This window comes from Eurypyga helias, unplaced genomic scaffold, assembly GCF_000690775.1.
Source record: "Eurypyga helias isolate BGI_N326 unplaced genomic scaffold, ASM69077v1 scaffold27766, whole genome shotgun sequence".
Taxonomy (NCBI): domain Eukaryota; kingdom Metazoa; phylum Chordata; class Aves; order Eurypygiformes; family Eurypygidae; genus Eurypyga; species Eurypyga helias.
The window spans coordinates 1-17,245 of record NW_010258956.1 but is presented as its reverse complement, the minus strand read 5'-3'; the positions used below and the strand labels follow the sequence as shown (position 1 = coordinate 17,245).

General features: G+C 44.9%; 1 protein-coding gene across 1 annotated transcript; it reads right to left on the bottom strand.

Annotated features, from left to right (window-relative positions):
• Nucleotides 1-421: 421 nt before the first annotated feature.
• SNX5 (sorting nexin 5) lies at nt 422-8,876 on the bottom strand. The gene is made up of 12 exons (XM_010154542.1): nt 8,772-8,876; nt 8,158-8,268; nt 7,445-7,556; nt 7,013-7,136; nt 6,300-6,395; nt 5,318-5,423; nt 5,160-5,235; nt 4,283-4,322; nt 4,103-4,189; nt 2,812-2,971; nt 2,009-2,094; nt 422-990 (listed from the first exon to the last, which is right to left on the bottom strand). Exons 3-12 carry the CDS (start codon nt 7,516-7,518, stop codon nt 943-945), a joined length of 897 nt encoding a protein of 298 aa, XP_010152844.1. The 5' UTR covers nt 7,519-7,556; nt 8,158-8,268; nt 8,772-8,876; the 3' UTR covers nt 422-942.
• Nucleotides 8,877-17,245: the final 8,369 nt, after the last annotated feature.

Below are 17,245 nucleotides of genomic sequence, written 5' to 3'. Positions count from 1 at the left end.
GGGCCACATTAAGCTTAAAGAGGTTTGACTGGCAGGGACTATGCTTCCAGAAGCCCTGAAGTTTTAAAGAGCCTCCTGCTGCTAGCAGAAAGATTGACAAAATCAAGTACTGTGAAGTAGTCTGAAGTCAAAGCCATCTATACATATCAGTGCTTTTGAAAGGCTTGATTCTTTTGTGTGCAGCACTGGGGAAGTAAAAAGTTCAAGAGAGCTACTCCAACAGCAACATGACCTGAAGTCCCCACATTTCACATCAACACCCATTCCAAGAACAATCCCTACGGAGTCAAATATTTACCCCTCGTACTGTGAGCAAAGAGCTCCAGGTGATGTGTAATTGGTGACAGTTCTGTGCCTGAACACTCAGTTTGTCATCTGACATCCCACACAAAGTCCTGTCATGCAGCAACAACTTGTTGTATCAGACATCTTTATTTGCCATATCACCCAAGTGTACAAATACTGAATGCAGTTATAGAAATTCAAAATATATTGTAGTATAAATCTGTCTGGGAAGTGGAATGTTAAGATATTTACTTTATAAAATTACTACACTTAGGTAAGTCACTCCCACTTGCAAGTTTTAAATACATCAGGGCTATGAAGAGGCAGATTACTTTATGATCCTGCAAAAAAGTAGTTCTTCTCAGAAAACATTTTCTGCTAGATGAAGTCAGTCAACAGCAAATGGATTTCTTACATTTGACTCATTTTGAGTTATCAGCCAACAGGATGTTAGCTACATCCAGACAAGGTCATACACAATTCGGCTCTCATATGTACACCGAGAAAGTCAATGTATCACTATCAACATGTTTAAGTATTAGTTAAACAGAACCTCAGTGACATTTATTTTAAGCTAATGAAGAAGTCAAGCCAATAAAGTTCCCCCGGCCATTGAGTGCAACTGATGCTTTTTTCACATTTTCAGAATAAGGCGCCTTAGTTCTTGAACAAGTCAATACAGCTTTGCAGGAGAGACACATTGTTCTGGAAAGGAAGAGAATCAGTTTCAGATGAGTATGACTGATAATTTAAATCCCACCTTCCACAATGAAGTAGCTTGCAAAATAGTAGGTCCATCCCAGGACTCTGTAGCCCCAGACAATGCTAAAGAGCTTACACTGCAAAGAGAAGCATTCAAGCAGTAAAGCATCAGAAGATCAGTCTGCCATCTGCCACTTCCTGCAGGCCTGCAGCGTAACTCAGTTCACAGGACGAGAGGGACAAGAGAGCAGTAAGTTTTGAAAAGTGGGCCAAACTGAGCAGTGTTGTCAAGCCTTTTGTACATCACACTCAAGCTCAGCACTGAAACAGCCTGAAGTCTAAGACTCACAGGGAGTGGGAAATTAGACTTTCCTTTTTTGAAAGAAGCTGATGCACACTTACCTCTTCTTGAGTCTTGCTACTTTGTCCTCTACACTAAACAGCCTCTGTAACGCGAGTACACTCTCCTGGATTAAGCAGGCCATACACAGTGTGGTCTCCGCAGCCTGCTTCAAGCCTGCTCAGTAAAGCTTGGCAGAGGCTGCTACAAAGCCAGATGTCCCTTCACTGACACACCAAGGGAGCAGGGCTGACAGCAAGCTCACAACCTGCAGGATGTGCTCTCACAGCACATGGGAATACTGAGGCAGCTGCTGCCTCCAAGCTGCAGGAGGGGTCAAACCCCATAGATGAGGCTGCTGCACGGGAGGTTAGGTGAGCTGTTGTGTACCACCTGCAAATTGAGACTTCTCACTTGCAGTGCAATAGGCTGGTGTCCTAGGAGTGACAAGTTGAAAACAGACTTTCTGCATGGCACAGAAGACTCACCATCTGTTCTTTGTAGGCACTATACCTACAGCTTTTCACTTGCTTTCCTTCCCCTCTTCAGATCTCTGCTAAAGAGCCCAGCTGTTCTATTTTACACTTCCTAGTTTCAAAGGGAACCCAGAAAATCCCCCAAGTTACACAGAATTTACTTCTCTCAAGCTACACCTGTTAAATTCCAGAAAGAACAACACACCTTTGCATGCTTTATTTCCAGTTCTGCCATTTCAACTAGGTTTTTGCGGAATGCTGCTATTCTTTTCTGTTTGAAGCTCATCAGTTCTGTAGGGAGACCAGAGCAGAGATAAGACAAATAAATAAAAATAGATAAGACAGATGTACAAAGTGTGACTGAAGTTTCAGTGATGCCCTTATGTTTCATGAGTTCTGTTCTATGGCTTGTTACAGTACTTGACCACAAGTGTTCAAGATTCCATCTTGTTCTTTCTAGCCAGAACATGCATTCCTCATGTGACACTGACATCCTGGCAAGAAAACAGCTTATCTAAGAAGGGTTTTGTAGGGAGACAACTGGAAAAACACAGAATTCACAAGCTCTGTGAGAACACAGAACATTTAAAACCCAGTATCATTAAAGGCGTGTCCTGTGTACCATGAAAACATGTTTCCTGCTGTATATTGTCCAAAAGCATGAGGCACTCAGCTGTACTGGGACAGAGCAAGAACCTGTTTGCACAGTTCTAATTTGAGATTATTAGAAGCCTGAGTAGTTACCTTCAGGTGGAGGCAAGAGTTCAGCCTGGAAAGCAAATACTAGAGGCTTATAATTAAGGCTGGTCTAGTCCTGACATTGCTCTGCTTGAAAAACATTCTTAAAAATATTTAGCTGCATTAATTTTACAGGCATCTACACTGCCTTTGGGATGTCCAGACTACTTGCTTCAGGAGTGTTCAGAAGCCTGCAGCAGCTGAAGATCAGGTGGAGACCTGGACTGCATTAAGATCTCCCGTCAGCAGATACAACAAAGCTTGTTTTACCTTGTTTTGCAGACTCTGAAATCTTTTCAAACTTCTGACAACAATCCTGTTGATGTGCCTCAGCCAGCCTGACGTCCTTGCTCTTTAGTCTGGCTCTATCTAGAGCTTTGTTTGAGTTTTCATACTCTACAAGAGCCCTTGTCCGTCTATAGAGAAGATCCTGAAAGCAGACAGGAATAGTGCATCAAACCCTTAAGAGAACTGCTTCCCAAATTGAGGTTACAACTCCCTTAGCAGCAGGAGGTTTCACTTCTTCCAGCACCAGATTCTGGTTCTTCCAACAGGTTATTATAACCTGCTATGCTAAGAGCATAGCAACAGGAGCCTTTTACCAGGGCTGTATCAAGTCTTCAGGACAGCCACTTGTGCCTTTAGTCAAGGGAGCTTGAGGACTGCTTCTTCCCTTAAAAGTAGCTTTATCCTTCTGTAAGATGGGCCTCTCCACTGAGGAGGAATAGCACTTTCTGAATTCCCTCAGTCTAATTCTATTAAGGGATTACACTATCATTTAATTTTTTGGAGATCTGAAAGTTTGACTGAAGCACTGGACTAAGCTAGACATGAGAAGCAGCACGGTCCTCAGCACCAATTCCTTTCTCATCTAGCAGCTGTATCGTCTCAGCATCTAAACAGCAGTACACCAGAGGAAGCCTGTAGTGCATGTCCCAGGGTACGTGACGTTAGAGGCATGACACTAGATGAAGAGGCCCATCAGGTTATACCTAGACACCCTTTCTCAGCATAGGCACCCTCTTGCCAAGGATTTAATAGAAACAAGAGCTGCTGGCAAGGCTTTTGCAGTCGCAATCAACCCCCCCTTGAAAGTCCAGACTCCAAGAGCCTTCACACCTTACAGCACATCCATGATAAAGCACTTTAGTAGTTGGGATTTACTTCAGGATTTTTAATCAGTCACCATTGGTTTTACTGACAAGTCATGAGCACTTGGGCAGAGGAAGGGTTAGAACACACTGCATACTCAAACTCAGTTTGCTCTAACTCACAGAAATTTAAAGAGGAGTTCTACATAGAATGGTTTAGGTTGGAAGGGACCTCAAAGATAATCTAGTTCCAACATGCCAGAGAAAAACTGAGTCAGAGATCTTAAACAGCCCTTTTGTAAGTGAGATGGACTGCAGCTAGCCAGTATAGTTAATATATTCTGCCATGGTTTACGAGTGTCAGGTTCCTTAGGCAAAACAGGGGTCCACCTTCTTATCTTCTTCAAATACCATTAGTGAATCATGATGCCCATAATAAAACAAAGCTTCAAAAAGAAAACTGTTCTCACCTTAGCAGCTTCTATATTGAGCATGTAGTACCTCAGCAGTTCAGAGAGCTTTAAGTCTTCATCAGATGAAACTCTACTCTCTACCTTCTGCAGAAAACATCAGAGCTGGTATGTAAAAGGAAACAGCAACATCCAGACTCAGAGATTCTTTCCCCTCCCCACCTCCAAAGTTTCTCTTACCCTGAGTTTCTCAAAAAGTTCAGCAATTTTCAGTAAGTACCTGGGAAAAAAATAAAACAAAACACCGCAACATACAAGTAAGTTTTGGATACTTCTTAGTCTGATAAGTGCCAGGATCAATTAGCAGGAAACCAAAAAGCTGAAGGCTGGAGCTTACTCCTCCATATAGACTCATACTAGGGCTTGAAAAGAGATCAGGTCTAGGTAAAGACCTGGACAGAAGGTTCAGTGCCAGAGATGCTGGATTCCAGCCTAACAGACTAGTAGAGCTGAGCAGCTAGACACCAGTTTAACAATACTGATTGTTAGAGCATAGAGATCTTGTGGAGTGTTTCCCTGATACTCTTCAAGAGGAATGAACTGTGTTTATTCAGCTATATACTCTGTTTTAACAAGGTCTGGGTAAATTGATAGCAAAATTTAGAGAGATGGAAGAATTCACCTCAGAAGAGGTGACAAGGTTTCTGTAGCTTGAAAAAAAAAAAAAACCCAGACTGTTCTGGAACTTCAAAGTTCCAGTGTAAGCTGTGGTTGTATTTAACAGCATGTTAGAACACAGATGCATAACCCCTTTCTCCCATATTCTCTGGGATTTCATGACCTGAAAAAATTCAAGGAGGCTTTTGTTTAATAGGAGCTTTGATGACAAGCACAATTCAGCTCTATTGCTCAACTGGCAAAAAATCAGCTAGTTAAGAGCCAGATGCAATTGATAGTTATAGGTTTGCCACACCAGAAGCAGAGGAAAATGTTTCAATGCCACTTGCTTGCAATTCAAGAAACTCAAACCAGCTATGACTCAGTCCCCTGGATTTTACAGAAGGAACTTGATATTCCCAGAGTCAGGATATGTTTATGAACAGCTAGAATTGCTTACTTCTTGATAACTGTAGGTTCTTCTAATGCCAGGCTGTTCAAGCAAGCTGAAGTATAAATATAGTCATCTGCAACATCTGCAAGAACAAGACAAAAGGTTTTCAGGCTGAAATCTGCAAGACTGCAAGGTCTTTAGAAAGGTCTTTGAAAAATACTCACTTTTGTGAGATCGTGTCATCTTATCTGCTTTTGCACATGCATCCTTGATTCTGTTGTAGTAGTTTACAAGGAAAGTCTTCTCTTGCTCAAAAAAGTCTTCTACATCCTGAAAGAGAGTATGACCTGTTAAGTCAGTTACATTACTGCAGAACATAAGCCCTCCCCTATTTTGGGGAGGGCCAAAGAAATAACCATAGCCATCTGAGCACTGTGCCCACCAATCTCTATTGAAGAACAATTCAAGACAAGATCCTGAACCAAGGGTTTGGCAAACCAAGCTGTTGGGCAAGTTTCTTTCACAGTAAAGTGAAGATGGACTTGACACTCAACTATTCAATGCTGCAGGTTGTCTGAAGCAACCAGGAAGTTGGTACCAGACAGCCCTTAGGGTTACAAACTGTGGGAATTTCATTTCCCAGGCCTGCTGCAACACAGTAGCTAGTAGTAAGCAGTTTACAAGCTTGCTTCACATCCACGCCAAACATTGCAGGTACTGTAATGTTTCACAAGGTTGTGTTTAGGGCAGCAAGTCTATTGGAACAAGCTACTGCAGCAACATGATAGAAAAGCTGAAGCTGGACCAGTTACAGGTGTCTTTGGTATTTGATCTCATCTAGTGCAAGCAGAAACCCATAAATCACATTTATTCAGAGCTCCGAAGTACAAAAAAACCCCACAAGCACATTTGCTGAAGGTATAATTCTTTCCTTCCCACCAGTATCTTGTGTTAAGGCAACTCTTGTGCATCCACCAGAAACTAAGTATACACTTCAGTTTAACAGCCTACATCGTCAATGTCTAATTTCTACAGAAGCCACAATTGATACAGGCTACCCCACCCAACCTGGGACAGCAGCAACAAGGAAGTTACCAACGCTAACCTGTCACTCACATCAAGCCTGAGGCAGACATAGCTAACATCCCTGGAGCAGGAAGCAAGAAGCAATCAAGATTAGGATAAGAGATAAACCAACTACCTTACCTTGACTCCGGAGAAAAGGACTTCATCAGCACTCTTTACCACACTTTTTAAAAAGCCCCCAAACACCTCTTTTGTGTTTTTCCTCCGAACACTCAGCTGCAACAGAGAGACCAAGACAGCTTCAGAAGTTATCCTGAGGGGGATGGGGGGTGGGGAAAGGTGCCTATTTTGAGACCTGCAGTGTAGTAACATCATTTATATCTAGCATATGACAGGGCAGGCTGATTTCCAACTTCTCCATTATACAGCTTATACAGCTATTAAGATGGCTCTTGTAACAAATGGCTTGACTACAACTTATTCAACTATTTCACAGATTTTTTTCCCATTCCCAGGAACAGCCCAGTTTCTCCTAACATATTGTGGACCAGCACCTATCGCTCAATTAGGCGTGACTTTAATACATCTCCGTTCTTTCATTTTAGGACCACGCAACACACAACACAGGTACACCTGAACCACATTCCTAAGATAAGACATACAAAGTTGGCTTCCTAACCAACTTGACTAGGATTAAGTAACACTGAGATTTATAGCAGAATGAGGTCTAAAGGTCAGGCTTCCATCATAGAATCATCTCACAGAAGTATTGGCAGTATCTGCTTGCTGATGCTGCACATAGATTTACATAATATTTTGAGTGTGCCCAGAAAAAGTGACAGCACTCCTAAAATCCTGTCTCACTCAGAAAGGAGAAAAAAAGTGTGTCTTACATCCTGGTCATACTCTAGGAAAACATGAAAACTGTGATCTTTGCTAAGCACAGGATGAGAAGAAATCCGCTGAAGGAAGATTTCGTGTGACGATACAGTCTTCTTGAAGACAGCGAGGTATTCACTGAAAGGGAAGAACAGACTGAGCTCCTCTCTTGTACTGCATTCCTCAACATACAAAGGATTGCTTTAATTTGCCTGGTGAAAATATTCACCGGCATGCTGCTGGAAGAGCTAGCTAGTGATAGAGAAGCTGCTTCCAATCTCTTTATCTAGGAAGTTTTCCAGTTTGAGAGAAACGTTTGTCAATAGCCCAGATTAAAGATGACACAGCAGCAGACACCCTTCAAAACAGTCACCACCAAATAAGTTGCTCTCCCAGAAGGCTCCTCCAAGTGCAGCTTTTGCAAGAGGCACAGAGATTCTACTTACGCTTCTAGCTCTTGCTTCATTTTGGCAAACTCTTCTTTTGTCATAGACACTTCTCCTTCCCCTAGCTTCTGCATCTTCTCTCTGGGACCATCAAAGTCAGGCTTTGCAGGTGCTGGAGGTATCTAGCCGAGGAATTGGTTAGCGATAGATGCCAGAGAATAAAAAGTGTTCCAAAATTACCACTAGCCTTCTCTGGAAGGAAGCCCTTTTGCCTGGTCATGGCAAACCAGCAAGGCTCTGCACTCAGGAATTCCAGAGGCATGTTGATGTCTAGGCCCCTGTTCATCCCTCCCATCTCTGTGCTACCCCTGCCACAGGAGGGAAACCAACTCAGAGGAACAGCCTCTATAATCCACCCTGCACCAGCCATCTTCTGTGGCTCACAGCGCCTCTTCTAGAGTCAGGTTAGTGAAATACTCCACTGAACACAGTCTTTCCTGTGTCATCTTCAGGCACATATTAACATCACCACAGAGTCAGGAACTCAAAGCATCAGGGTGGGGTTTTGGGTTTGGTTTTTTTTCCCTGATCCAAGCTATATAAAGTTAACAGAGCTCTACACTAAAGTTTTTTGGGAATTAATGCAAAAGGAAGCATGTGGAATAACAGAGTCCTGAAACACGGGTGAAACAGACTTCATGCCCTTACTAGTATGCACTTTAAATCACTGTAGTCCTTTGTTTAGAATTACATTTTTTTTAGGAAGTACTTACAATGAGTCCTGCATACTCTTCAGTTTCCGTGAGTGTATCATGCAGCCACACAAAGTCTTCATGCTGCCTTGTAACTGAAAACTCAGGGCTTTGAAAAGCTGACAGTGTAGTCTGGAAGTGAAGATACAGAAGCCTTACTGTTTTGTAAATTAGCACTTTTAGAAACAGTTCTGTCCATTTCCAAAGGAAGCTATTCTGCCTAGTAAGAGCCTCGCCTACTCCCTTTTAGCTGAGCTGGCACTCATTCGACTGCCTTACTACTAAGGAGACTATTTAAAGAAAAGGCACTGTTGTGGAACTGCATTAATGCAGTTTATTTTGTGAAGTTGCACAGTAGCCAGTTTCCCCACCCCCCAGCCTTCTGGTGTCAAGCTAGGATTCCTTAGCAGAGTCAATCTAGTCTATCAGCTACCTTGTCTCTCTAAAGAGTGTGTTCAAATCTTAGGAAATCTGAAGTTTCTGCAAAAATATATACCCTCAAACCTTTAGTAGAAAAGCTCCATCTAATTACATTTCCTTCACTGCCAAGCCCATCTTTACGGGTATGTGTATTACCAATACACGGATTACTTGCATAACATTTATGCAGACCACCTTCTACCCCATGATCTTACCTTAGTATGCACAGTGAACTTCACTCTGTCCTTTTCACTTAGGGCATCAGGTATATCAATTTGTAGCGAAGGATCAACATTCAGGTCTACAGATACAGACCTCAGCTGCAACAGAATTCACAGTATAAACTTTGGTCAAGCACCAAGTAGGTTTAGTGAAGCTAGAATTGGTCACCAGCTGTAAACAAGGAGCACCTTACACTAAACCACTGCCTCCAGGAACAACACATATGGACAAGCATGACAGCCTTGACACGACCTGCACATCACTGACAAACCTTCCCTTCCAAATACAGGAGAGGAAAACTGCTTCTTAGCTTAAAGTCTGAAGAACTAACTGTTAGAGTTCACACTAAAGGTATTTGGGAAGCCTTCTCTCAGAAGCATCCTCCTCCTTCCAGTATTCTTCCAGCATGTTTACGTGGAGCATATCAAGCCAAAGCCTATTATGTTATTTAGAGGACAGCAACAACCCTAACAGTTCTCTCTTCAGTATGGTGTGCCTCCACAATACATGGCAGAACAGCTCTTAAGAGCCTAGCCTTTTGTTGTTTCCTTACCTTTAGATCAGAGAGCTGCTATAATCTAAAGTAAGAAGAATTACGTGGTTTTATCTATTACAAATAGCAAGCCACAGGCAAGAGCCTGATGCTTCCTCACCAGGCCCAGGCTGGTCAGCACTGTCATTCTGATCTCCAAAAACTACTGCACACATTCCAGTAGCTGTTGTGACAGCTACAGAGGCTACGTTCTCTCCAATCTTGGAGAAAAGTGGAGCATGAAACCTGTTTGGGTTTCCATAAGGTTTAAGAGCCACTGTTTGTCAGAAGCAGGACCAAAACCCATGAACACATGGTACTATCATGGCATCCGTTTAATCTTATTTTCAGGATCCCTAGCATCATGTTACTCATTGCTGCTAGAATGCCTGTTTGCTGTAAAAAAAAGCCCCATTAAACTGGCACAAGAACTAGCCTCAAAGATACCTGAACTTGTCTTTACAGAAAGCTACTTACTACTTGTAACTGCAAGTCTCTTCTCCTAAATTCAGGTCTTGTCTTACCCTTGTTAGGCAGAGCTTTGTGTCTGTCCACACTGTAATGCTTTGTTTCCACTCAGCATGCTCAGAAGCCTCTTCTGAGCTGCTCTATGTGAGGAGCCTTTACAGCAGTCCCCAGAGCATACCAGCTTCAATAAAGACCAGACTCACCTTCCCAGACCTTCAGATAGGCCTTAAACAGAGCCAGCACCTTCCTTTGGTGACTTAACTCTTCATTCCAACAGCATACACCCAGAATATAACTTCAGTCATAATGGAACTTTCCTAGAGCAGTGGAACAGCCTTCTCAGCTGCAGATGCTCTAGGTCACACACCACTAGCATCCTCAAGTCATAGTCCTACTGCAATTCCTCACAAGGTCAGCGCTTGCCAACTCAGCAGTCAGGGCCTTATGCTCAACATGCCACCCTGCTCTGGGAAGCCAGGGAAGCAGCCAGGCTGCACTCATGAGCAGTAAGGTTCAGCGGAGCCACAAGCCCACTTCTCCCTCTGGGTTACAATTTGAGCTTCCTTTACCAAGTCTCACTTCACTGCTCATACCCACCCTCTTCAATCCCCTACACAACCTCAGAAGCATCAAAAATGCTTAGGCATATCCAGCCTAGATAACCAAGATGAACACATACATCCAGATCCTACATCAGGTAGGATAATGTATTTAGAGACCAAGGAAGAGACTTTTAAAAGCCATTAGACACTAGTGAACACCAGCTTCTGTCACCTGTATTCCAGAAGCACACAGGAACAACCATAATATGATAGCCGATGAAATCTGCCTCCTAAGGGGCCCTCCCTTCGGTGCTGCAGCCTAACAATCATTCTTGTTTTCTGCATAAGGGATAAACCGACAGAGATCAAGGTCACAACACAGGAAGTTTGCTGAAGAGTGACTGTCAGAGCCAGGCTGAATCCCTACGTTATCATCCTTCAGAAATAATTCTGAAGGCCTTCCCAGGAAAGCCAAATAGAGAACTGGGCCACAACTGGTGCAGTTCACCAGCCTGCAGCATACCAGTGCTCTGACTGCACCAAGCAGGAACTTGCCCCAGCACCTGCTACACACAAGCCCCAGGACCAAAGCCCACAAGCAAACGGTGCCAGACAGCACTGGAGCAATCCCGTCATGTCACAGATAGTTTGAATGCTGCCTTAAGCTTCCGTAAAGCTGCGTAAGAACTGTTAAGAGGTTGCCCTTTAGAAGGCGAAGCTTTGCTCCCAAAAGCTTTGGACACTCCCTCCCCATAGTCTGGCCATCTGTGTACTGCAGCCCAGGCTGGGTAGATGACAAGCCTCCCTGGCTGCCTGCAGAGGACACAGCTGTCAGATCAGCACACATTCGCCTCTATCCAGCCTGCCCCTACCTAGACTCCCACAACCACCGATGGTTACTGCTATCAGTAGTGAGGGGTATCCCAGTCACTGCACCCTCATCCTTCCAGCCACGTAAAGAGACTGCTATCTCCTGCATACCCGCTGTTAGCTAGAGCTAAAAGGAGGTAGGCAAGAGATCCACCTTGTATGCAGCACACTGAGCTTCCCATTTTTACTTGTCTAGGATATAAGGCTTTTATCCCATCCTGGGAATTGCCTTAGCAGCAAACAAGGACAGAGAGCTTAGAGACCATGCCCTGGAAGACTGTTCCTAGCAGTCCCAGCACTGCTCACATCTGAATGGATGCAGTGAGACTCCAAATGCTACAGGGACTCCAACAGTACTGTCACTTCTCTTCAGTCACCCATGGGACATGTTATCCTCCCCTACAGGCATGCGATTCTGGTAGTTGCTAGGAAGGTGCAGATCAAACAGCACAAGGGTGCATGGTTCAGAGGTCACTGACACTGCTTTGGGCAGAAGCTGCCCCATTCAAGCCCTAGAGGAAGGATAATTAGAAGGCCACTGTTCAGACATCAGCTTCACTGGGAGCGCAGCCCACTGTCTCTTGCCAACTGAACGAAAGGTAAGTTGGTCAGTGTTTCCCAGCCAGATAACACCGGCAACCAAAGCAGCGAGATGCAGACCCTGGTGTTTTGTGTCCTGCTTACTTATCTTTACTGTCCAAACAGGATCAGCAATGCTAACAATATGAACTGCTGAGTCTGGAAACTATGATAAGCCAAAGGAAACTGTTTCCTCTAAGCTAAGGAAAGGATTACACAAATCAGCCAAACCTGAATTTGTGACCTCTAAGTGCTGTGGAGAAAGTAACCCGTGATTGAATGCTGACCCTACACCCCTCCGTGCCTAGTAATTGCCTGCACAAGAGATGGGCAGGTATGGACACAAGATGGTACTGCTTTGTCAGATTAAAGCAGTTCACGCATCACGGGCATTTCTCCCCTGCGTTAAGCACGATAAACTGCAGAGGCAAAGTGTGAGACAAGCCCAGAAACAGGACAAGAGGCAGGAACACCCCTTTATACAATGGTGGGATTCTGCCCCTTGCTAAAAACATGTGGTACCTCTCCTACCCTAAACATCTGCTGTAAATGTACATGACCCAGTCTATACTTAAAGGCCACTGCAGGCTCGAACATCAAATATATTACCAAAGACAGCACAGGATTATTACCTCTACCCTTCAGGAGTCTGGTCCTCAGTGAAGGACCTGGAACCATATGAAAGAGGATTACAAAACCACTGGTATGCTCTCATCCTGTGAAGGTCACTGTGGGCTCCTAACTACAGGCCAGAGACCTTTACGATTAGACAGTCACTGCAGCAAGGCTCAGGCTACAAAGAGCACTCAGCCTCTGCCTTGAGCAGGGCAGAGGGCTTTGCTTCCACACAGGAAGTGCTGGGACAGCATTTCTTCAGTGAACTGGAAGGAAGAAACCGCCCCCTCTTGCCATCACAGCTCTAGAAGGCAATAACCCAGTGCACCTAGAGCAGATGTTCCACACCAAACCTTGAACAACACAAACACCTGCTCCTGCAGCATTAGCAGCTTATCATTCAGGACCTTTCATTCCACGTCCCTCCTACACTTTTGCAGGAATGAAGACCAACTTGCTTATAGTCACATGAAGGCTGTGTAGAACACAGGAATTACTTTCATCTGCAGGCCCCAGGCTTGTTCCTTTATCACAGCAGGCACCCAACCCCAGACCCTCCCAGGAAAACTCTTAGCTCCCTGGTCTGCCATGCCTGAAAGCATTTCTCTGCTGGGACAACACTGCTGCTTCTCTGCACTCCAGGCAGTGAGTGATAGAACTAAAGTTTCCCCAACGCAGTTACCAGAAACCAGTCCGTTGCCCCAGACCCACATGGGGATATAATCCAAGCTCCACAGCTGGCAAGAGATTGTTCCTTACTTGTAGCACATACCCAGAGAGGTACAGAGGATGGCAACTGCTGAAACAGCTGGGTTGGGAAACAGCTGGGTTCGGCTGGAAACTGAAACTCACCCAAACCCAGCACAGTACCACCACTTTCACTCTCATTTCCCCTTCTCAAGCACCTTTAGAGGCTTCTGGTTTGCAATGACTACAGCAACTGTTAAGGTTCCTATGATGCCTTCCAATTCTAGGCACATGCCTCTAGGGACTTGTATTGGGATCCCTGGGGTTTCTTGAGAATTCAAGAAAACAAAAAGTTTCTCTGTTCAGTAAAGACACTGTCCGACCTGGAAATTAGAGTAAGACATCAAGCAGAGCTCTCCAGAATAACAGACGGTCATTGTACTGATTGATGGTTCTAGGCTTCAGGACCAGAAGATCAAAAGTAAATGTTATGGTACTTACTAGGACACCATCATAAACGCCTGAACTGGAAGCCCAGGAGAAGAGACAGCAGAGAGCATTACAGTGACCAACCCAGGCAAGAGTTTTACAACGCTGGCTTAGAGACAAAAAAAAAAAACAACCCACAACAAAAGAGTTGTATCATTTAAGTACAATCCTGTGATGGCCATCAGCTACCCAGGCTTCAGCTTGACAGACACAGGTTTCTGACTGGGCCTGACCCAATGCAGACACATCTTCATGCTTGCAAGGATCCAGTGGAAGGAAATGCCCTTGGCCACTGGAGCTGCTTAGCTCTGCTGAGCGACCTGAACTGCTGCCTTTACGTTTACACCCTTTGCAGTTTTAGCATCAGTTCTAGATGACTCAGTGTTACTTCTGCATTCTAACAAAAGAATCTGCCAGTGCAAGCAACTGTGTACAACATCAGATTGCTAGTGAAATAAGAATTTGTATTCGGCTCCCAGAAGGAGCAAGGAGCTCGTCCACAAGGGTTTACACATCACAGAGCTCTCTGCTTATTGCCAGCTACCTTATAAAAACCTCTCCTCTTACTGATCACCTCCCTGCTGTCATTCAAGCCACAGCCACAAACAAGACTTCAGTAATAATCACATCTGCCACTAGCCAGCATCCAGTACTTTTTACAGAGCAGTCTTTCTAATTAAACCAGTTTATGTGCTCTCCAGAGAGCAGTAAAAGATCATGAAGTTTTCTGTCAGGTTACACACAGCCCTCAGTTCCAGAGAGGGCCTTGTTTCAACACCCAGGAGTTAACCAGTAGGCTTTTGGGATACATAGCCAGCAGATATTGGTTGCTGGAACTACATTTCAGTCATGTTCAGCACAGGCAGCCCAAGTTTCCCCTTAATCAAGACACTAAAAACGTGTCTGAAAGCACACAGAGGTAAAGAACCGACAGAGTAGATGTGAAGCTTTGATTTTGCGGCCTTTGACACAGACTTGCCGTTAGCTCTGACGTTCAGCTGAAACTGTCCTGAATGAATCCAAGTTACATATAACCAGGAAAACTGAGCCAGTCTTCATGTTACTACTTAGACTACAGAAAATGTTTTCCCAAATTTGTGACCCTGGACTGCAGAACTCCAGTGATGCAAAGGTTTATTATTTTGCTTAAAACAAAGATAAAGGAATAACAGCTCAATTTAGTCACACCAAAATGGCACTTCTCACCAAGTGCAGTGCTTGCCAAGTAAGCAGAAAGCAGCCTCTATAGCCAGAGCACTTTTTGCCACTGGCTGTGCACTAAGCTGGCCTGATCACTTAGCTCTCCTCTCGAGGGATCTCTGCATCACTGTGTGCAGAAACCAAGCAGCCACACATCCCCTTACAGAGGGAGGGAGCTGCGAGAAGGACACTGTCAACATTCAAGGATCCCATATTCCAAGCAAAAGCCTCTCTAGCTCACCTTGGCTCCACCTAGCAGCAGACAGGACACCTCCACCCAGCCTACTGCTTCCCCAGTTCCAGGGGTCAAACAGCAGCCTCGGCAGTGCAGACCAAATCCACCCTGCTGCAGCCATCTGCCTACAGCTAAGCAGTTTAGCCCTCAGGCCATCTGTAACACGAAGCATGCCCAGCTAAAATGGAAACCGTGCAGTGGAAGCAAGCCCCGAAGCTACAGTCAGCATCTACAAGAATGTTTTGCTGGCCTCCTAGCAAGGCTGGAGCTGGTGATAGGGAGTCTCAGTAGCACAGCCCCACCACACTCTCTTCACTTCCCACAGATCTGAAATTGTGCTGTTTGCCCAAACTGCTGGGGCAGCTTCATGGAGGCTCTGTGTCCTTGACAGCACATTATCGTTAGTCAGTAGCTTTCACCTCACTAGCAGTACATCTCCCTGCTGGCTTCTGGGCCCAGCAGCACACAGAAGCACTTTTCTTGCTAAGCATAAGCAAGACCTAGTAGGCCCTCATTCTTCCCAGGACGCAGAGCAGAAGTTGTCGAGCACCGAGAACCAGAAGTGGTAACAGCAAGTCCCAGGCTACAACACACTGTTTTGTCTGCCACCGACTGTTCTGAGAAAGAGGGGCTACGATACTCATGATCAGTATTTTAATCTAGAGCAGTTTAACTGCAGACTGGAGCTGTTCAAATTCTGTCAAGCTACTGACATTAAGATCTACCAGGATATTTGCACAAGCTCAGCTTGGCAGTCCCACTACTCACTTGACTTCCCAAAGTGCCTTTTCCTCCCCACAAGACATTACACCATCTTTCCCACTGCACTTCCAGTCATCCTTATCCTACCCTCCCTTCCTCTTCCTACATATCCTGATCCTCTCCTGCTTTGCCACCTCAGGGTCAGTTTTTAGTTTATACTTACCAATGGTTCCTATTCAAGGTTAATACCCAATGAGCCTTCCTTTATGGGCATAGGCTTTATCTACTGGCCACACACCAGTTCCATGTTGCTGTTTCCTTACCTAAGCAGGAACAGACAAGATAAGAGCATTTCTATCCTCCTCCCACTGCTGCTGGAATCTCAAGACAGCCCCTACTACCTGAAACAAGCTAGTTAATCTTTGGCCATTGAGCATTAGAGTTTAAAGCTACTCCAGCCCTCTCCATGGGAACATTCTCCCCTCCCCCCAATATGTCTGTCTGCTACACTCTAAGTTACCAATTGCTGCAAGACAGTTGATATTTTACCTTCCCCTCCAGCCATCACCTGCAGGTCCTGTAAGCCTGTAGGGACTTTCACTCAGTATTAAAGTACCTGCTATGTGAGAATACTAACAGTTTCATATGTAACAGAAAGAAGGTTCAAGCACCAGCTAGTTCACAACTCAAAACAAATAACTAGACAACAACTGTTCAACAAACTTTTGCTAGTTCTACTGGCTAAAGATTGTTTTAAAAGATTCATATGCACGAGAAGCAGATGAAAGGAAGTTATCAAAAAAAAAGAAGTTATTCAAGGCACAGGTGTTTCTAGCCTTCAAGTCAGTTAATATACATCTTCCAAAAGACTGAGGAAACAGACTGAAAAGACTGAAGCACCCTTGACAGCTTAAAACACAAGTCATCTTCCTGCAAGTGAATTAAGCTTAGTCACAATGCAAAGCTACGTTCAGCTGCAACAGTAAGCAAATCAAGCAGGGGGCTCACAGACTGTTAGAGAGCTATCTTACCGTCTCTTCAAGGCGTGCTGGGGGTAGTTATTAAATCAGGTGGACTATGTAGATTAAGCCAAGTAGCTTATCCAGTATGAGAATTAATTCCAGGCGCTGTCTCTATACACACATTAATTCACAAAGTTCCTCTTTTAGCATTTAGTTTGCATTTCCTCGGAGCCGAGAATCCTAACATTGAGCAACACCCCACACTCCCTCAAGGACAAGACATAAACCTCCTTGGCACTTGAAGCTTCAACGCTGCTCCGGAGAAAAGAAAACCCAGGCAGACACCCAGGTGACAAGGGAAAGCGGCATCAGAGCCGAAGTGACAGCTGAGCGCCTCATTAACGCAGACGGCACGGCCAGGAAGGCGGCTCACAGACACACTTTTTTTCCGCTCCCCCGCCGAGGAAAGGCACGTTCAAACGCCCCCAGCAGAAGCGTTTCCCGGCGAGGGCCCAGCCCCAGGTCCTGAGAGCGGGTCCAGCTCCGGCGCTGTCCCGGCAGGCCCAGCTCCCGCGGCTCCCAGGCC

Coding starts and splice junctions, on each gene's coding strand:
- SNX5 (XM_010154542.1), bottom strand. CDS start 7,518: ATGCAGAAGCTAGGGGAAGGAGAAGTGTCTATGACAAAAGAAGAGTTT. Junction 6,396..7,012: donor TCCTAGAGTATGACCAGGAT/GTAAGACACACT, acceptor TCTCTGTTGCAG/CTGAGTGTTCGGAGGAAAAA. Junction 2,095..2,811: donor TTCAGAGTCTGCAAAACAAG/GTAAAACAAGCT, acceptor GTCTCCCTACAG/AACTGATGAGCTTCAAACAG.